We start from the raw sequence: 20,889 nt of genomic DNA, 5'->3' as shown, positions 1-20,889 counted from the left end.
GAGGAAGATACAAAAACAAGTGACCTGTTTAATGTTCAGTTTGTCTCAGCAGCCTTTGTATAACTGATCACCTTGTATAGATACAGTAAATGTGTATAGAGATTAAGTGTTCATTCAGCATGTCTTGCCATGATGGTGACAATGAGGAGCAGTTAGCAGGTTAACCCTTTGTAACCTGGAGAGACGTCACCTTGCTTGTGCTGCTTTCAGTCACCTTTCACACGTATTTCAGCCTTTGAATTTGGTTTGAATTCTTTCAAAAACGTGGAAAAAAAGGCAATTAGCAGCTTGACTAAAAAATGTCCCACAGTTATTAGTAATTTGTAGAAGTAGTAGAAATTAGTAGATTTGGAAAATTATTTCTAAAAGAGATGTCCTGAGGACTATAATTAAAATGATCATAACTATAGATTTAAATTGTTTTTACAGAATCACTACAATTTTAACACAGTTTTTTTCAGGTCATTTCCTTGTGCTGTTTTTTTGTTTGTTTGGTGTTTTTTTCCAATTTGTTTTTTTGCTGTTGTTGTTTTGCTAAATTTCTGATAATTTCTTGAACTTTTTTTTTTTTTTTTTTTACTAATTTCTTGCTAATTTCAGGGTCATTTCTTCTGAAGTCTGCTCATTGCCTTCCATGTTTTTGAAAGAAATCATGCCGTTTGCTTAGGTTTCAAAGGGTTAAACTTTGAGCCCTGGTCAGATTGGTTGGACGTGGGAAACGTGGGGAAAAGGTATTGAGCAACATGCTCAGAAATGCTGCAAAATTGCAAGATTAGTAGATTTAAAAATTTATTTTTACAAAGAGGGGAAAAAATGTCAAGGGAAGAAGAAAAAAGTTAGTGAAAACTATATTTATAATGATCAAAATTACATATTTAAAATGAAATTACTGAATTATAGTTTTAAAAGTACTTATGTGCACTTTTCGTCTTTTTTTCTCCACATAATTTTCATGTACTTTTTACTAATTTCTTGCTAATTTTTGGGCCATTTCTTCTTTCGTTGCTCTTTGCCTCATTCCCTTGTTTTTGGCATAAATCAAGCCAGTTTCAAAGGGTTAAAGTTTCAATCTGAACAGTGTGATGATGACGGCATTATAAAGGGGACGGCTTGGCTCAAAGAGAAAACAGGACGCAACTTTGAGCTGTTACACCTTCAGGAGGTTAACCCCTCGTGTGTTACATTTCAGTTTTCTGATTCGAGTGCCTTTGATCTGTCAAAGACAACATTGTCATCGGATGACAGTCCGAGCCAAAGCAGTCAACGTGATTTCTGTAGATGTGGCTTTGGTGACGATGCTTAATATGCAAGGGTAATGCTGCAATAGCAATTTAAATAGCATTACAGTGACGTGGGAATCACATAGGTACTGTAGGTTTGTTGGGATGGACATGTGAATGCTGTATGTTCTCTCAGTCTTGACTTTGGCTCCTTGAGTACTGTGAGAAAGACGTATGAGTCAGAGATAATGATTAAATGGGGACTTCACCAATTTTACATTATAGTCATAGTGTGTTTACAGGTGTTGGGAAGTACTACTGCATATTTGAAAAAAGTTGAATAAAGCCTTTTGTGGCTCCAGAGGGAGCTGTGTGAAGTCTGATCAAAGTCAGTCTGTGTTTCCACTGAAGACTGCGAAGGTTGAAAATGAAAGAATTTTGGGGCATTGGGGGGGTTTAGATAGACCTCTGCAGCCTGCTCCTCATCTCCAAGGAGGCTGGAGGTTTGAGACTACATAAGTTGCAAACACCAGTCCCACTAATTGCAAGCAGCGCCGTTGATTGTGAACACATTGACTGGCGTACACAGCTGTCAATCATGATGTCAAACTTCCTTATAGCATGAAATCACTATGGCAACAGGGGGGGCTCCTGCTGCCAGGATCAACCAATTGCAAAATTGAATTGCAATAGCAGGTTTCAACTTTCAGAGGGCAGTCTATGTGTATTCATATATGTAGAATTTAAATACTTTGCGCTCAAATCTTCACAAACACAACTTATACCCAAATATATTGCTTTACAACTGAAAAAACATGGTTTGGGGGTTTAGTTACTCTTTAACCTTTTATTCAGATAGTGTAAAAACATTTCAATAAGAAGTAACAAAGAGAGAGGTGGTAGATAAAAACATGAGAACTAAGGTTATGCTATAGGTCATGCTGCCATGTACCATGCTGTTGTTCATCTGTTTGGTGTGACCTGGCCGTGTCTCTCAGCTGGTCTGATAACCAGGCTGTTGTGCAGCTGCTCTGTGAGTCTCTCTCATCCTGCTTCTGCTGTGACAAAGTTCACACACTTGTAAGTCCACAGGAGTTAGTATAACTTCAGATGATTCCTGCATGGGAGAGAGATTTCACTGCGGCACCATAATATCACTTCTACTTACACTGAGCAGACAGCTTGCAGAGAATAGGCGAAAGAGTGTCCTCCATGTCTTTCTTTTGGGCGATGAAGTCCGAGACGGTTGCATTTTGGGCAGTCTGAATCCATTCGGACTTGGCAGAGCATGCACGCGCACAGATGTTCTATGCAAAAATTTACAGAAGAGACAGGAGAAACACATAGTTAAGAATAGCACTGATGAAGACCACAATAATTAAATGGCAGAAAATACACTTGTTAGCATTGATGCAATGTTCAAATAAAATAAAGTGAGTAAAAAAGAAAATGTAACCCACACAGGCAGTATAAAATTAACTTAGGTAGACATAAACATCTTGTGTGCATGTGTGCAAAACTGACGTCACTCCAGGTGTTAAAGGGTTAATAAATAGCTCTGAATTCTGAATATAATGAAATGTGTTACCTTTTCCTCTTTGGTAAGGTTCCTCTCGGGGTCAGAGGTCAGGTCTGTGACAAAGGCTACATATGACATCAAGTCTTGCTTAGCTTCTGCACAGAGAGGAACACACAGGCAGGTTAAAATGCTACACATCTTTATTTATTACAGGTGCCAAAGATAAAGCCATAACATCAGCTACACACACACTCACACACACACACACACACACACACACACACACACACACCGGCCAGGAGGAGACAGTCCTCACAGTCAGTCCTGGAGTATTTACTAGCCAGGTCTACAGATCTCTCCCCTCTGAAGGTCTCAGCCTGTGTATCGGCTCCCAGTTCAAGCAGAGTCCTCACCGTGTCCACGTGTCCCCAACAAGCAGCGAGGTGCAGTGAGGAATAACCTGCAGGACACACAGTGTCAAACTTTACACTTTTACACAACAAACACTTTATTTTAACTAAACATGGGCAAATAAAAACCCAACTTTGACTACATAAAAAACAATTAATAATAATAAGAGTAATAATAATAAATCCAGTTTTGAACAGTCTAATTCCTGATAATCGTAATTGGACTTTATTTCACATTTAATTGCATCAAGGTGGACTCCAAGAAGAGGTTTTGGACATCTGTGCAGTCCAGTTTATTTAATGACTTAGGGGACTGTTCAATATTTATGAAAGGGGAGGGGCTGGTACAAAAAGAGGGTGGCATGTCAGTTATTTTGAAAAAGTGGGGAGGGACATATGTTTTTATTTTGGCTTAAAAGGAGGAACATACAGCTTTAGATATTTTGTATTTATTCTACCTAAGATTGTTAAAGAAATATACCATGGGTTTGGTGGGCATGTTTTCTTTAAAAATCACCAAAATTACACCATTTATCAAAGCCAGAAACATTTTTTAAAAGAAGGGGGGGAAAAAGGGAAATATCGTTGGATTTTTAAATTTCCGATGGTCCTTTGAACACATCATTTGGGTTAAAAGATTAAAGGTGGGTTTTGGTTTTTTTTTTTGTTTTTCTCCACAATTTAAAATACAAAAAAGGCATGCAGTGCAGGTAGAAGAAAAAACAAGTGGGTTTATCTGAAGCCTCCACTCACAAAGAAAGGACAGAAGGTTAAGATTTCAGTGTTATAAGAAACACACACACACACACACACACAATTATTAAAGTCATTAAAAGTAAAAAAAACAAAAAAAGAGCTTTATCAGGGGAAAACAACATTTAAAATGCTGCCAAAAATAAACTGATTACACTAACTACCCAGCATGCACCACAAGAGTGGAATAACCAAGGCTTTTCCACCTTCACCGTTTCGTCTTCAACTTTTTCACAAATCAAAAAGTGAGTTTAAAACATAATAATTTAATAACTAATTTATGGTAGAGGGAGGGCGAAATAAAAGAAGAAAAAGTCACACCCCAGCCACCTCCCCCTCTAATAAATAAAGAACAGTCCCTCAAGATTTTCCATGTCTTTGGTTGTTACCCATTTTCGCTACGATGGTGAGCACTATTATTACTATTACTATTATTATGACATTAGTTACTGTGAGCCAGCACAGTGTGTTGTCCCTCACCTCTGGCAGTGTGCTGGTTGACACAGGCTCCATGTCTCACCAGCTCGCGGACGATGGCGCTCCTCCCCATCATGGCGGCCGCTGACAGAACATTTCTCCCAACCTCGTCCTTCATCTCCAACAAATCCATTTTCTGCGACTCTGTGACATCCTCGCGTTCAAAATACTGTTTTATTCTCTCAAAGTCCCCACGCAGGACACATTGAAAGATGTCATCCTGTATCGATGTCATTTTGCTCCCACTACTCTCTAGCTAGCTCTCCAACACGCACAGGCTGTTACCATGGTTACAGCGTCAACCGGTGAACCTGTGTGTGAATAGTTAACAGCCTCTATTTGTTTAGTTGCGTTTAAGTCCTCGCGGACTTTAAATAACTTTTAGTTGCTCCTATAAGACCCGTTTATAGGTCTCATTTGGTAAAACACTAACAAAATTTTTCTGTGACAAACAGAAGTCCACTAACTGGGGCTTTCAAAATAAAACTACTTTGCCTCTGTGATTTCATGGATTGTAAAAAAATAATTTAATATTAACAACGCTGTTCATATTATTGTATTATTGTATTGATGTCAATTTCTCCATAGTTTTTGTTTGCATCTTAAGATACGTTATGTTACAATATATCGTCAATAGAAATTTGCAAATAGTGGGAGAGTACAGTTTTTTTTCATTTCCAGAAGTTACTCAGTGAACATTGATTCCACCTGTAGCAAGCCCGCCCTTTATTCATGCATCAGGCTTTGCCTGCTTTTTTATTCAATTTCTTTGCAAATACTGTTTTTCATTTTCAGTAAACAATAACATTTTTTTTTCAATTTGATGAAACAATGCCACAATTTATGCATTTCCCACCCACACGGTTGTTCTTTGAACGCACCACGGGTCATACGTCAGCGGTTCCATGGTGTAATGGTTAGCACTCTGGACTCTGAATCCAGCGATCCGAGTTCAAATCTCGGTGGGACCTGTGCTTTTAAGTGTGAAGATTAAAGAAGATATGGTTATTGGGTCTCTGGTGTGCTGACTAATACTGTAAAGAATTCTGTCAAAAACGTGGAAAAAAAGGCAATTAGCAGCTTGACAAAAAATGTCCCACAGATTGCAAGAAGAAAGAAATAGAAAAAAAGAAATTGCAAAGTAGATTAAGAAAATTATTTTTAAAAGAAATGTCCTGAGAACTATAATTACAATTATCATAACCACATATTTAAATCGTTTTTACAGAATCACTACAATTTTAACACATTTTTTTCAGGTCATTTCCTTGAGTTGTTCCTTGTGTCGTGAGCTGGTGAGACACGGAGCCTGGGTCAACCAGCACGCTGCCAGAGGTGAGGGACAACACACTGTGCTGGCTTACAGTAATTAATATAATAGTTATAGTAATAGTAATAATAGTGCTCACTCTGAATTGTTTGCAACAATTTAGGTATTTCCCACCCACACGATTGTTCTCTGAACGCACCACTGGACGTTCATCAGCGGTTCCATGGTGTAATGGTTAGCACTCTGGACTCTGAATCCAGCGATCCGAGTTCAAATCTCGGTGGGACCTGTGTTTTCAAGGGCGGAATTCAGAAGAATTACTAACATTATAGTAGACACTGTGAGTACCTGATTCTACAAATGATAGCAACTACCTAGAAACTGCGGAAGATTTTGGAAAAAATTTTCAGGTTATTTCCTTGTGTTGTTTTTTCTTTTGTTTGGTGGGTTTTTTTCTATTTATTTTTTTTGCTGTTGTGTTGTTTTGCTAAATTCTTGCTAATTTCTTGAACTATTTTCAACCTTCAGAAGGCAGTCGCTATGTATGTATTGCTTTTCAATTGAAAAAAAAAGGTTTGGGGGTTTAGTTACTCTTGACTTTATTTTTATTCAGATAGTGTAAAAACATTTCAATAAGAAGAATCAAAGAGAGAGGTGGTAGACAAAAACATGAGAACTAAGGTTATGCAAAAGGTTATGCTGCCATGTACCATGCTGTTAGCCGTCTGCCACAATTTAGGCATTTCCCACCCACACGATTGTTTTCTGAACGCACCACTGGACGCTCATCAGCGGTTCCATGGTGTAATGGTTAGCACTCTGGACTCTGAATCCAGCGATCCGAGTTCAAATCTCGGTGGGACCTGTGTTTTCAAGGGCGGAATTCAAAAGAATTATCAACATTACTGGAAATACTGTGAGTACCTGATACTTGAGATGATAGCAACTACCTAGAAACTGTGGGGATTTTGCATATAAATTTGAATACATACTTACTGGGTCTCTAGTATGCTGGCTGTAAAGACATGAGTGTATTCACATATGTGATATTTAATACATTTACTGTATATCAGCTTCAGAGACTCTGCATAAAGGCTATTGTTTTTAAGAGTATTGATAGTTGTAATCTGTAGACTAAAGCAGAGATAATCTATAAGGCAGAATCCTCTTTATTTGAGCCGTGCCATCAGTGCAATGCATTTATGATGAGTGGAGTGAACAGTTCCACGATCGCCAATAAAATCGGTTTTATTATCGAATTTCCTATTAATCTTCTTCTTTGAACCCATCAAGAAGTGTGTAGCTCTTCCTCTAGGAAGTTCAAGTCTCAGTAGTACTATATTGGCTACAGTCACATCACTGGGAGTTTCCTTCAGTTCCACTAAAATCAATGTTTTTCTTTATTTTATAGAAATTAAAGCAAGTGAAAAAATAGGTTAACAAAAAAAGTAAACAGTTCAATACAGTGAATAGTATTATTTCTGTCCTGTTAGAGCGTTTTAAGAAAAAAATTACATTTATTAAAAAAAATAAGTCGAGTATTTTCAAGAAGTGAATTCCAGGTGCTGTACGCGCTCCCGTGCAGTCGACGGCGGCGGAAGTACCTCAGCGTGACACGGAAGCGGAAGGCGTTTACCGATAGTACCGATGTGTTTGGCGTCAACGTAACGTGCTGAGAAGTTTTACCTGTGTAGAATTTCCCGTTTTTTCACCCTTACCAAAATCCAGCAAACCCTTTGCAGCTTCATCTCCGTACCAGATCAAGATGTTTAACAGACAGACGAGCCTGTGGATGGGAGACGTATGTGTGAAGTCTGTTTTGCTCTCGGTGTGGGGATGTTAGCTTAGCTGCGCATGCTAGTAGCTAGCTCGGTTACGATAAGTTAGCCCCGGATATGTGACCGCTGTTTGAAAACTTTAGCCTAAACTCCGTGCTAATGTACTTTTTAGCACAATTCATGCAACTATCGCTAACTGTGGTAAACATTTGTGGCTAAATATTTGACGAAACGGCACCCAGCGGTGCGCTCGTGAGCTCGTCACCTTGAAGCAAGCGCTAGCTAACCTCGCGCGAGCTAACGTAAATCGTCCGCCGATATTGCACCTTGTATCTTAGTCTAGCTCTGACCTGTTTAGGTAGTTTACGAGAGAGACCCGGACCAATGTGGTCTACGTATTAAAAAAAAACAATAACAGTGAAATCTCTCATTTTAACATTTTTACACAAAGAATAAAAGTTTCACAAAACTGAAAGTGTGTCAAGTAAGATTTACCCTCTCTAAGACAATCCAGACCTGATTTGACCTATCTAGGTATGGTGGTTTTTAATTTGGATCTGGTTGTATATGGCCTACATTTGAAAAAAGCAGTGAAATGTCCTCTTTTTTCAATTTCACAAATAGAATAAAGGTTTCACAAATCTAAAACTGAAACTTTTATCAAACTTCAACTTTTCTCGCATAATCTAGTCCAGGTTGACCTGTTGAAGTATAGTGGTTTTTGGACCTGGTCCGATGTGGCCTAGATGTGAAAAATGTAGTGAGATCTGTCTTTTTTTTTTTTTTTTTTTGCATTTTCACACATAGAATAAATGATTCACAAGTCAAACATTGTGTGTTAAAAACTATTTTGCCTCTTTGGGATAATCTAGTCCAGATTTGAGCTGTGTAAGTATAATGGTTTTTGATCTGGACCCAGTTCAGTGTGGTCTACATTTGATCATCTACAGTAAATCCATCTTTTTTGGATTTTTCCCAAAGGTTTCATAAATGTGAAGGTTTCAGACATTGCTGGGGCTTTTTCTTAAATGTCTAACATGATTTCATGACAGTAAGAGGATCTGTCACCAAGCAATATCAGTTACTTTTCCCTCAACTCTCCCCTTAACTGCTGAATCGGCAGCTGAGAATCAGACGCTGACTTCAGTGTCATTGTTAACATTCTCAGTATTCTAAAAATATTGAACTGCAAATTTTTCCCCAAACATTTTATCTTAAAATACTCAATTGCTGATTTTGTAGCATCCACCAGAAAGGACCTGTAATTATGTCGTTTTTTACTTACCTTAACATCATAAAGATGTGTACATATTTCACTTGTATAATGACAAAGTTGCTGGCTATAACTGAATGTGATGCAGTCAAAATTTCTTCTTTCTGTAGCTGGACCCATACATGGATGAGAACTTTATCAAGCAGGCGTTCAGCGCTATGGGAGAATCACCGTTTGGAGTCAAGATCATCACTCACAGGATAACAGGGTAAGATATACAGAGCACCGTCTTCGTCTAAATGTTTTTCATACAGAGGAAAGAGGAAGTAGAAAGGTAGAAGGTGTACTTGTTAATGCACAGCCTACAATGCACAAAATAATTCAGTAAGTTATGTATAACTTAGTCAGAGCGCTGTTTTGACATGTTTTGACCTGCTCTGCTGATATTGTCTAATGATCTGACTGGAACCCAATGGCAAGTAAATAAAGAAACAACAATGACCAAAAAGGTCATTTTGTTATTACAATTAGGGGTTGGCTGATGTTGTTTTTTCAGGGTCCATACCGATGCTGATTATTAGTACATAATGAGCCTGATAACTGATATTTGTAACTGATATGCATTTACGATACCAATGAAAATTTTTCTGTTAACATTTAGAATTCCGAATATAACAAACTCCAACACAAAACTTTGTTTTAATGCCTTGACCAAAAGTTAATCAACACTGAAACGTTTAACATCATATACACCAAGTTCCCAGCAACTTTTTTTTTAAATAAAATGGAGCAAAACATGGACAAATAATAGTAGCTCCCTGAGGTCTTACAAAGTAAATGTTCTGCCCATGGTGACACTTTTTTTGAATGTATTGCAGATTGCCTTGTGTGGTGTTGCTTCAGTGAAATATGCACACTTTTTCATTAATTTTATCTGCATTCATGAAAATGAAACATTGATACAGATTATCTGCAAAATGCCAGATATCCGATAATTGCCCAGGTGATTAATGTGACCCCTTATAACCAATCCCAGCAAATGTAACTGCTATTTACATTTTACGTTTGTTGTATGCAACTGCTATTATGTTTGTGAGATTATTACACTAAAAGCAAATTTGTATTAGGTTTGTGGTTTATTATTTTAGTGGGCTGTTATTTTGCTGGCGGGTGTTACAGAGCCTCTTATGCTATACATGAACCCCTGTGTTAGTGATTTGAAGAAAACTATTAGAACATTAGGTGTGCTGGTGGGTTTTCCAGTAGAAAAAATGTTGAGCAGAGGTGGACAGCTTTGGTGTAAGTGTTAACCCGCCTCCACTAGAGACAACTGCAGCTATATATTGCTTTGACAGAAACTGTTTCCTCCCTCTGTCCCCTTTTGCTTTTAAATATTTTTTATTTTCATAGACGAAAGGAGACACAATGCATAAAACCTAACATCATCAACTACAACAGTCGGAGTCCATCACAATCACCACAAATGACACACAAAGCAAGAAAACAAATAAATAAACAAATAAAAACAGAAGACAAGTAACAGCAACAACAAAATAATATTAATAATGATTAGGGGTGCTCGATATTGACTTTTTGTCTTTTGTTTGGTTTGTTGTTTTCATTCGGACCAGTGCTGCTCTTCATGGCTGACACTTAATAAAATAACCAATAATCTCTAGTTTGAGCCCATCAGCAGTTTCACAAAAACTCTGAATTGCTTCATCAAATCAAACACGTCAATTTGCCAAACACAAGCCATGAGAAGAAAAGTTGGTCATACATATCCCGTCATATTATCGGCTCTAACCACCAGAAAGAATTTCATTATTGGAACAGTAAACAACAACGATTCATCGTGCATTCCGGGGGAGGGGAGGTGCACAAGTTTACAAGAAAATATGACAGGAATACTGGCATACAAACAAAAAACTCCTACGTGGAAATTAATCAGTGTAGGGTGTTTCAGCAAGGGCCTCTATAGATGTATCTGTTTGTGGTGTTATACACTAGCATGGGTCATATCATTTCCATCATAGAACCAAAAGAATACGCCATGTATGCTAGTTTAACCTACAAATGTACTTGAATGGATAGACAAGACAACAACAAAAATAACATAAAAAAAATAACATTAAAAAACCAAACAGGGACTCAGTCTTTGTTGGTTATTATTAATGTTATTAGTGTCTTACCTTATGCTCCTCTCTCTGTCCCTAACATTTCTGTCCTTGTGTGCAGTGGGTCTGCAGGATACTGCTTCGTGGAGCTGGCAGATGAAGCGAGTGTCGACCGCTGTGTCCAAAGACTCAACGGAAAACTGGTTCCTGGATCAAACCCGGTCAGTTCTGTGGTGTAATTTCAAAATACTCACTCATATATCTTTCTTGCAATCCTTACTGCAATATATCTAAAATGATTGTTTCTCTATAAATAAAGTCTTGACAATTTAATACTGCCTTCCTTTTTTTTCCCAGTGTTAGACTTGTGTTATAAAGCAGTATTTAATTGTTGATTTGACTGTGGATGGTGGAGCTCTACTAGTCTTGGTCCTCTTTTTTTAATGACAGGAAGTCAGTAGTATAAAATGTTGATGAATCAATATAAGGTTGTAATTTGCTCTGTAGACACCAGACTATTTGTTAATACGACAGATGTGTACAATTTTCTGTTGATGTTAATTTCGCTACCAATGTTGTGCTTCCCCACTGAATTTAAACTTAAAGTTTACAAAGAAAAATGCTAAATACAAGATACAGATAGACATGATACCATATTCAAATTTGGCAGCAGTGACAGCAAATTCTACTTGAGGGTCTGAGCCAAAGAAAACGCAGCAGCTTGAAAATGCTCTCATGCTGTGCATAAAGTTGAGAGCTTCGGCCGCTTGCTTCTGCATTAGAAATGCCGCTGGCTCCTGTGAGCTGGCCAAGCTACTGGGCTCCCCTGTCCGCTGGCCTGTACCCGCTGCTGAAGGTGGCTGACAGGCTGCTTGTACATGAATGTACTTTTGTTTGAAGCTGGTGAATAGAGTCTCTGGTAGGAACTAACTGAGGAATGGGCTAAAGGCTGGTCTGGGTGGTGGAGGTATGTAAAACCCAAATAACAACAACCATAATAACTCCACTCTTTATTTCCAGCAATATCAGTGCTATACTACACGTCTTTGGTGTTTGAGGTCAGCTCAGTGTCCGTGTTTTCTCTTTCCCTCTGCAGCCCCGGAAGTTTAAGCTAAACTATGCCACCTACGGCAAACGGCCGGAGGCAGGGTAAGATTACCTTTCAACTTGCAAATGTTACTCTTTGAGTCTAAAGCTAACTTTAACCTTTAGGAACTGTTCGGTGCATTTGATGCATTTACAGTCTTCATTTTTTAACAATTTTGTCTGTGTTCATGCATATGGCATACATTTTGGCAAGATTATGTATTTTTGTTTAATCTACAATAAGTCTAAAATATACAGTGTAAACAAAATTGTTACATTTATACTGTTACATTAAAAAATTGCTCCATTGAAATCCATTCAAACTGACATTTTTGATCCAACAGCCATCAAAGCATAAAAACATGCACAGTATTTTTTGGGGTGTCATTCTGGGCTTTTGCCTTAGAATTTGTCATTTTTACTATTTTGGCATATGGAGAAAATACATGCTCTTTCCACTAGATGCACTGTTACAATCAGTGTTGCTGCAAATTATTTACATATCAACAAACAAACAAACAAATAAACACTGTTGCATATGGTATATTGAATATAATTCTTTTTGATTGCGTTTTTGTTGTTGGACTGATTTTGGTTAAAAAAACACTAATTGAAAGTAGAAAGTAATATTAATGTATAATATTTTTTTTAAGCTTGCCTCTAAAAAGTGCATTTTGTGCACAGAGCAAGTGTGTGTAATATTTAAGGGTTAATCAAAGTTTTTGTTTCTCTCAGGCCGGAGTTCTCAGTATTTGTGGGTGACTTGGCCTCCGAGGTGGACGACTTCCAACTGCACCAAGTTTTCAAGAAGTATCTTTCCTGCAAGGGAGCCAAAGTAGTCACAGACCAGTACGGATACTCCAGGTATGCAGACTCATAGAGGAGCACCGCACAGTCACACGGCTTTAGAAATGTGAAGTCTGAGTTCTTGAACTACATATTATTATCTTGGTGTGTTGCATAGTATTCTGGTTTGAATATTATTGTATTTATACTATATACTAAATGTTAAAAAGCAGTGCTATGGACGTTGACCACCATCTTCATCTATTTTCGAAAAAAAGGCTGAAGAAATGTTTCCTTGTCGTTTTATGCTAAAACTATTGTTTTCCCCATATAGGCTAAGCAAGAGCAACTCACAATTCAAGTGATGCTACCGAATGTTAAAAGTAAAACAACAAGTTTCAGTTCTACCATAATAATACCCATTATATTCTGTGTCTCATTATAAGTGGCTGTTAAATGCCAAGTATGGAGTGTGTGTGGGTGTGGAGAGGAGTTGTAACTGTCGTTTCACCTGCAGAGGTTACGGCTTCGTCAAGTTCGGGGAGGAGAGCGAGCAGAAGAAAGCGATCGAGGAGTGCCAGGGCACGATGCTCGGGGGGAAGCCACTCAGACTCAGCGTTGCTGTAGCAAAGAGGTAAGACGCTAGCCTGCGCGTCTTCTTAACACTTTGAGACTGAAGCAGACTTAATTTCTTTCAAAAATCACGGGAGGGTGGCAGTGACCAACTTGAGATACATAGCTTTGAATTTCTAATTATGATAATTAGAAATATAGTGCTCTAAAGTTTTTCCCTAGTGTTTAATTTTTTTTTCTTTTTCTAAATTTACTAATTTTTTGTGATTTGCATGACCTTTCTACCAAGTTGCTCATTGCCTTTTTCCCCATGTGTTTGAAAGAAATCCAATCCATTGGAGTTAAACAAAAAAGAGAAAAAAGGCAAAAGAAAAATATCTGAAAATTAGCAAAAACACCCCAAAGTTGACACACACAAATATCGATTGCTGTTATATTAGGGCTGGGTGATATGGCTAATAATGTTTTCATGATTTTAAAATATAGAATATAGATCCATAGTTTTCTCCCAAAAAAGTCAAATCAGTATTTCTTTCAAGTTTAAAGTCCAATTTTTGCTCCCTGAGCAAAAGTTGAAGAAATCATATGGTTAATTGTGGTTTACATGATTTATTGTCAGTGCATGACAATATTTACCAAACAGCACAGCATTCCACAAATCTGAGATAGATTTGAAACAAATATAATCAAAATATTGTTAATAGATCAAATTATACACAATTAAGGAAATGTTAATTACTGTTGACATTATGTTTAACTGTACACATTATTTAAAACATTTAGTAAGTGTTTTAGAGACACGGCACTGGCTCCGGCTCAGTATTTTAGGCTCTGTGATGATCTCATAAATATCTTTACATCCTGACAGCCATCACTGACCTTTTTTAAGTCACCTTTTTTGAATCTGCTAATTGCCAACTAATTTATGTGTGTGTTTCAAGAAAATCTGCATATATTGTGAACAGAGCAAAGTTCAAATTCTAATTCTGATTTCTTATAATGACAAGCAAATATATGTGCATCCTTATTTACGCAAGCTCTTTGAGTGGTCAGAGGTAGGTGCAGATTTTGGTAGCACCTACGAATAGATTATAGCCACTAAAATATTGATGAAAGACGGTATTTCCTTCCTTTCATTTGATCTCCAACCAAAGAACTAAACTCATTCAAAGTATCTTTCACCAAATTCCCTTCAAATGTTTATGAAAGTTTGTTTTATTTCTTGTATTGCAGCCAGAAGATGAGCAGCTACCATGGGGGCCAGGGCCAGAACTACCATAGCAACTACAGCCAAACCCAGTCCAGTTACTACGGCAACCACGGCAGCGGACAGGCGGGTTACTACTCTCAGTGGGGTGGCTATGACCAGTACAGTGGCTACAACAGCGGCAGCTATAACAGCGGCTATAACACTGGCTACAACAGCGGCTACAACTATAACTACGGGCCCTACGGGTACCCGCCACCAGGACACATGATGCCGCCACCTCCCATGGGGATGCCACCCACTGACATGTCAGGAGCTGTAGAGGTGAGGGAAATACTCTGACATGTTTTGCCACATTATCACATCCCATCCAAGGAACGCTTTGGCAGATAATCAGTGTTGCCAATTATTTGGAGAGTGAAAAAGCTCTTATTAAAATCTCAGTGAGAAAGCAAACAGCAAAATTCCCCAAAAGCTGAACAATCCCTTTAAATGCGCGCGTGCAGCTTGTAAAAAAAACACAGCGTTGGAGTTGTTAAGTCCATAAGTCCTCACTTCCTGATTGTGTGCTAAGCTAGGCGGAACATGCTGTGGGGCCACCTCTCTACTGAACACACAGATGAAGTTCTTATGGAAAAGCATTTTGCATTTTAACCCTGTGTTCACCTGGGTGTTGTGTTGTCATCAATGCCAATCGGAGCTCGAGCAGATAAACACCTGTGACTTCTGTAGAGCCATTTGACCAGGATGTGAATGCTCACCATAAGCATTCCCATTGCATTAAAAAGCCAGATGTTAGCAGGTGTTAGCTGTTTTTTGTCCAGGGGAATGAGGCTCTATTGTGTATTTCCAGATGTGGATATATACCTTTTTGGCTGTGTTGCATGATGACCAGGTTTTTACCAGCGATTTTATGCCTCAATGCTGGCAGTGCCTATTGGAAAATTCTTCAAATTTGGCACAAACATCCACTTGGACTCAAGAATTAGCTGATCAAAATAGTTCAAACATCAAGGTCTCTGTGATCTCACAAACAATGATTATATCCATAACAAAATTTCACACAAACGTCTAAACGGATAAAATGATGAAGGGATGACATTTTATATCTAAAAGATCAAAGGTCATCTTCACTGTGACATCATAGTTTTCTGCACAAACACTTTACTGGCCATCACTCAGCGCCATAACTCAGGAACAGAAGGGAATGCATTTGGTCAGATACTGAATTGGTGACGCTAATCTTGGGCATCCACCTTAAAACTCTGCTGATTGTAGAGATCTTCTGTGCTGCCGGGGGGGAGATGAGTGCGAAGCATCCATGTTTTCACACTCATGGGTGTAAACTGTAACTGCAACTTGACTGGTGTGCAGACGCATACAACTGCAAGATGGCACTTTTAGTTCATTCATGTGATTCTCAGTAACATTTCCAACTTTTAATGTCTTTCCGAGCAGAGCCACGAGGAGGGTGGAGATATGGAGGAAGATAATGCAGAGGGTAAGACCCCTTTTTATCATTAAATTATCATCAAATTAGTCTTTTTTTTGTATGCACTATTATCATACATGATATGCAGTATGTTAGTAGACACGCTCATCAGGAGTGGTAGCAGTAAATACCTCGCAGATATGACCTAGTAAATGCACAGTCAGCTGTCTCTGGTGCCACAGAGGGCCCTGCCCATTACTATATTGTCAACTAATATGTGACACAGTATTTGGGGTGTTATTGCTATGACTTGCATGCACAGATAACCATATACAGTGGATGTGTACGAATTATTGCTTGGTGGTGTTTTACAGAGCCCATCCCTGAGTGTGACGTGGAGCAGTGGAACAAAGATTTTATGCAGCGCAGCGAGGAGCTCTATGACGCCATGATGAGCAGTCACTGGGAACCCTTGGACTCTGTAAACTCGCCCATCCCCTCCCTCTCCTGATAATTCTTCTTCCGATCTCTTCCTAAACCTTAAATATTTCACCATTTTGTACTTCCCATAATGTGCTATGATCTAACACCACATTGACACCTTAAAAAAAGGCCAGCGTCACTTCACCGTCTCAGTGCTTCTCCAGACGTAAGTACTTGTTCCTTTTCAAAGTACACACAAACATTAGCTTGATTTTAATATTTACCAATTTGGTAATCGTCAAAAAGGTGTTCAATAACCGGTGACGTTACTGTGTAGTGCATACTGTTCTGTATGACCCGGGGCTGTGAGCTTTGGGGGGACGTGCTGAAGTAGCCTTGATGCTGCTGACTGGCACGCAGTAGCTGTAGCATTGGAAACTGAATGTCGTGTCAATAGTTCACCAGTTATGATATCACTGAGGAACAAACTCTGCTGTCTTTTACTTTAGTTGATCCGTGTTGAGATGGTGACACCAGCAAAAGCTAACTTCACTCATTGGATATGGCCCAGACTCTTTTAAGATTACATTGTCTTCTGAAGACAAAAGTTTAAACTATGCCTTAATTGTCATTCGCCATGTACCTCCTCAGTCTATGATGGTTATTAGAATAATTTAATATATGCAGCATATCAGTTTGTCGTGTCTTGTTCATTTTTTAAATGAAGGAATTTTCCTCAGTTTTTTTTAATTTTTCTGAAGTGAAACATGGAAAGAAGATGCAGATGTTGAGTGTATCCAACAGTAATCAGTCACAGATGTAATTTTATCACTGTTTATTTTAGACGAAAAGCTGAAATTCTTTCAGTCTAACAGATGATTGGTTCAACCTCCCAATACTTGTGAGTGCTGTGACACTGTGTAATGGTTCAGTGAGGCTTACAGCTGATTTGCTGTATCAGGTCAAGGCGGCATATTTTCCTGCTGTTTAATGGCTGAGGTTTTGTATATATTTTCTTTGTGGAGACGTTTTATCAATAAAACGAATTTAGAAGGAAAATGGTCTCATGTCGTCTGTAACACAGAAGTGATGAGTCATGTCTTTCAGGTACTGTTCCGCATTTTTGAGTTGGTAAATAACAGCTGGTTCTGTACTTTTTATGCAGCATTTTATGAGGCGTTTTCCGGTAGTCCGTCAGTCAAATTCTGGTGAACGCCTTTAGGGAATTCAGATTTGGCACAAAAGTCCACTTGGACTCAAAGGTCAAAGGTCTCTGGGACCTTGTCTTTCTCAGTCTCATGAAGGTTACATCTCAAGAATACCTTGATTGGAATTTTTTGTCAAATTCGGCACAAACATCCATTTCTTTTTTTATGCATTAGTTTGGTGCAAAGTGATGTGAGCTGTTAAGAGAACCAGAATCCAGTCCAAGATGAATAATTGCAATTGAAGTTTTAATCACTGCATTTGCAGTCTTGAAACAAAGGAGACAGTAATGCGTCCCAACAACAGAGACACACTTAACCAGTATCTTTGCATGTTCTCTGTTCAGAAGCTTTCAGACAGTGAGCTTTATCAAACCTGCTACTCATGCAAAATGGCACTGACAGAGGAAAAAAAATGGATGTTTTATAGCGTCTGTCTGTTATACTAGTCCATTTAGTTACACACAAGTTCTCCAGTCATTTATTTATTGAAGTTTTGACTTGCTTAAGTAAATTCTGGGTGTCTCAAACTGTTGTGTCCAGTCTGTATAGACTTGGACACTGCTTTCTCTTGTCCTGAGCATCTGTCTTGCAGAGACTTCTCCTGTCATCTATTGTAAATTACTGTTGTAATGTTACAAAAAGCAGGCCTATATGTACAGCATGTCTTTGCTGCCATATGTAAGAAAACAGCAGTTCAATAAAAAAAAGTCCAAAAAGCTTAAACAGGGTTTTTTTGTCTTACTGTTAAAAGAGGACAACAAACACAAGTGGACAGATTGTCTCAGTCATGTCCAAACAACCACAGAGAGCTCATGATTGAAATCGTCTTTGTGTCAGTGTTTGTCTCTTCAGTTAATTGCAGTGGTCGTGGTTGAGCTGTGCCTCCTGCGCTTCAATACTGCTGGTCTTGGTGTTGAGCAGTCCCAGTCCAGGCCTCCCAGGGCAGTACCAGCTGGGCCCCAGGCGATACCAACCCTGGTACAGTCCCCTCCAGCTCAGACACCCCAGAGCGCCCCCTAACAGCTGAGTGGGGAACTGAGGGAAGTAAGCTAAGAGGCAGAGCAGCAGAAAGATCCAGAGCCAGAGCAGGAGAACACAGAACAGGAAGAGGATCCTCAGAGGGGCGTCTGAGATCCCACCCAGGCTCAGATAAGGGCCGAACACGGCTGTTTCCTCCGCCAACAGCAGGCAGCAGAGACACAGGAGGAAGACATCTTCTGAGACTTCATACCCCCTCCACAGCATCCCAGCCCTGAGACACTCGGACTTGCTTTCTCCTTCTCGTAACACCAACAGAGGCTGCCCGTTGGTGACCTCTGGGCCATTAAGTAAAGGTTCGTAGCAGCTTCCGGTGGCATTCTCAAGAAGGTCCAGGAGTTTACAGAAACCAAGCCACAATCCCCCAGCCACGCCAAGACGGGAGAGGTGACGGATGGAGAGAGAGAGGGAGCGACGGATGGAGAAGGAGAGGAGGAAGACGAAGGAGCCGACAAAGATGCAGGTCCAGCCCCAACCAGAGCGCAAGAACATCCTGGAAGAAGGTAAGATGTGTTTAAGATATTAAGTAAGAGATTGGAGGAGGCAGAAAATGATGGATGAAAGTAACAAATCAGATTTTGCTCATGGAAGGTCAAAAACGTGTAGTAGTCAAACATCAAGTGCAACTTTTGACATAGTAGATCATGCCATTTTAACTGACTGCCTCAAAACCTGGGTTGGCATCAAAGACACCACACTTGGTTGTATCCTTACCTTTACCAAAGGTTTCGACAGCAAGGGCACTAATGGTTAGGATTAGGCAAAAGAGGCACATGTTGACGCGTAGAAAAAAAAAATTCAAATCCATTCAACACCCCCTCTACCCACCCTATAGGGACCTTGGTGCTCCTTACATTACACTGTTTCAACCCAACGCGTATCAAGGAGACGTGACAGGTTATCGGTTCTGTTCGGCCGTGTTCTCAAAAGACGTATCATGCAGACACGAAAGGTAGCTTTTGGTGTCGTGATCTTATGCTAAAAGCATCATCAAAGTGGCAGTGTTTGAAAATTTCAAAATGAGAATGCTATTATACTGTCAATAGACTAATACAGAGAAGGAAATGCCATCAGGACAAGTTATCTGGAAGTAAACAGGAAGCAGCCTCACCTGTAGAGGAAGTGGCTTCTCTTGGCAAAGACGCTGTGCTGGGAGACCCAGAGGCTCAGCGCAGGGCCAAACATCACCACAGCTGACAGCAACAGGTGGAAGTGCTGTCGAAACATGTTGTTGCCCAGGAGCCGGGCCGCCAGGTCCGTCAGGACCACCAGCACTGTGTTGAGGAACATTTGGACCCAGAACCAAACCTCTCACTATGCTTTATTAATATTGCTAAATGAAAATACACTCCCGCTGGCTCTGAACGCAGCAGTCGATTGTCCTCCTCAGTATAGCATACACTGTTTCATGTGATACGGCTGTAATCCCGTCGAGAATGCACTTAACACACTTGTTGATGCTGTGGATTACCTCTGTTGCATAACGGAACAATTTTTAAGACTGATTGGAATGAGTTAATTTACACAAACTAAACTATAATTTCAAAGTTTTGAGAGTGGATCCATTGACACATTAATGGAAGATTAATCCAGATCCAGAAATCCAAAGATGCTGTCTGTGTAGCACAAGTCCTTAAAGTCCACCGGTGTTAGCTGCTAGTGTTCAGCATCCATGTGTAGAGTGTGACATGAATGAAATGACAGCTGGCCCCCTGGCATTCCACTGACTGCAGATATGTGAAATCCAAGCATGAAAAATTCTTCAGTCCAGCAGGCACTGCTTCTCCTGACTCAGTCTGGTATAATGTATCCGCGAGTAGTTTCAGAGCAACCAAGTCACGTATCTTGCTTTGCTAGTTTTTCTTGCGGCTGCAGTTTTAGTCTCCTCTGACCTTGTTTAGCAGGTTTCCTAGGTGCCGTCTTCCGTTTTTTTCCTCTTGTGGAGCAGTGACCGTCACTAGCCACTTCTGGATCACTTCTGCAGAAATGCAATGGCCACCACTGTGTTTTACTCAGCGATAGCCGCCGCTGTGTTACCATGAGAGCCGTGCAATGGTTTCAGAATACCTCCTGTGTTCGAACAATGTCCGCAGCGACTTTAGCTTCTCTGCTCGTTTCCGTCACTCACACCCACCCTGTCCAACACGCTGCCTATGTTCTCGCCCTGTCATATGCCTCCTGGGTCTTTAAGGTGTCACATTGCTCCTACTGAGACGACTAAAGGGTACTGGGAGGTTGAACCAATGACATGGCTTCCTTGGTGTTGATATGGATATTGCAGGGTTTTGCAGAGTCAGAGGCTGAGAGTGAACTAAGCAAGCAGCAACAGAAGCAGTGTTGCAGAAAAGTAAATTAAGTGTCAACAATATGAAATCAGAT

At 39.6% G+C, this 20,889-nt stretch overlaps 3 protein-coding genes and 3 non-coding genes across 6 annotated transcripts; 4 read left to right on the top strand and 2 right to left on the bottom strand.

Annotated features, from left to right (window-relative positions):
* Positions 1-2,352: 2,352 nt before the first annotated feature.
* On the bottom strand, positions 2,353-4,614 carry ankrd45 (ankyrin repeat domain 45). The gene is made up of 4 exons (XM_042497138.1): positions 4,383-4,614; positions 3,032-3,199; positions 2,809-2,894; positions 2,353-2,527 (listed from the first exon to the last, which is right to left on the bottom strand). The coding sequence occupies exons 1-4, from the start codon at positions 4,612-4,614 to the stop codon at positions 2,381-2,383; spliced, it is 633 nt and encodes a 210-aa protein (XP_042353072.1). The 3' UTR covers positions 2,353-2,380.
* Positions 4,615-5,278: 664 nt separating this feature from the next.
* Positions 5,279-5,350, top strand: trnaq-cug. Its single transcript has one exon. It is a non-coding gene; the product is annotated as a tRNA-Gln (tRNA).
* A 516-nt stretch (positions 5,351-5,866) lies between these two features.
* trnaq-cug lies at positions 5,867-5,938 on the top strand. The gene has a single exon. It is a non-coding gene; the product is annotated as a tRNA-Gln (tRNA).
* Positions 5,939-6,442: 504 nt separating this feature from the next.
* trnaq-cug lies at positions 6,443-6,514 on the top strand. The gene has a single exon. It is a non-coding gene; the product is annotated as a tRNA-Gln (tRNA).
* A 769-nt stretch (positions 6,515-7,283) lies between these two features.
* Positions 7,284-17,323, top strand: trnau1apb (tRNA selenocysteine 1 associated protein 1b). The gene is made up of 9 exons (XM_042497993.1): positions 7,284-7,450; positions 8,811-8,908; positions 10,879-10,978; positions 11,854-11,906; positions 12,579-12,707; positions 13,147-13,263; positions 14,436-14,733; positions 15,868-15,910; positions 16,216-17,323. Exons 1-9 carry the CDS (start codon positions 7,415-7,417, stop codon positions 16,350-16,352), a joined length of 1,011 nt encoding a protein of 336 aa, XP_042353927.1. The 5' UTR covers positions 7,284-7,414; the 3' UTR covers positions 16,353-17,323.
* Positions 17,324-17,409: 86 nt separating this feature from the next.
* Positions 17,410-20,671, bottom strand: fitm1l (fat storage inducing transmembrane protein 1, like). The gene is made up of 2 exons (XM_042497994.1): positions 19,622-20,671; positions 17,410-19,003 (listed from the first exon to the last, which is right to left on the bottom strand). Exons 1-2 carry the CDS (start codon positions 19,798-19,800, stop codon positions 18,325-18,327), a joined length of 858 nt encoding a protein of 285 aa, XP_042353928.1. The 5' UTR covers positions 19,801-20,671; the 3' UTR covers positions 17,410-18,324.
* Between the last annotated feature and the right edge of the window lie 218 nt (positions 20,672-20,889).

Source organism: Plectropomus leopardus, chromosome 12 (genome assembly GCF_008729295.1).
Source record: "Plectropomus leopardus isolate mb chromosome 12, YSFRI_Pleo_2.0, whole genome shotgun sequence".
Taxonomy (NCBI): Eukaryota; Metazoa; Chordata; class Actinopteri; order Perciformes; family Serranidae; genus Plectropomus; species Plectropomus leopardus.
Note: the sequence above shows the minus strand (reverse complement) of the source record. Positions and strands in the feature narration are given on the sequence as shown.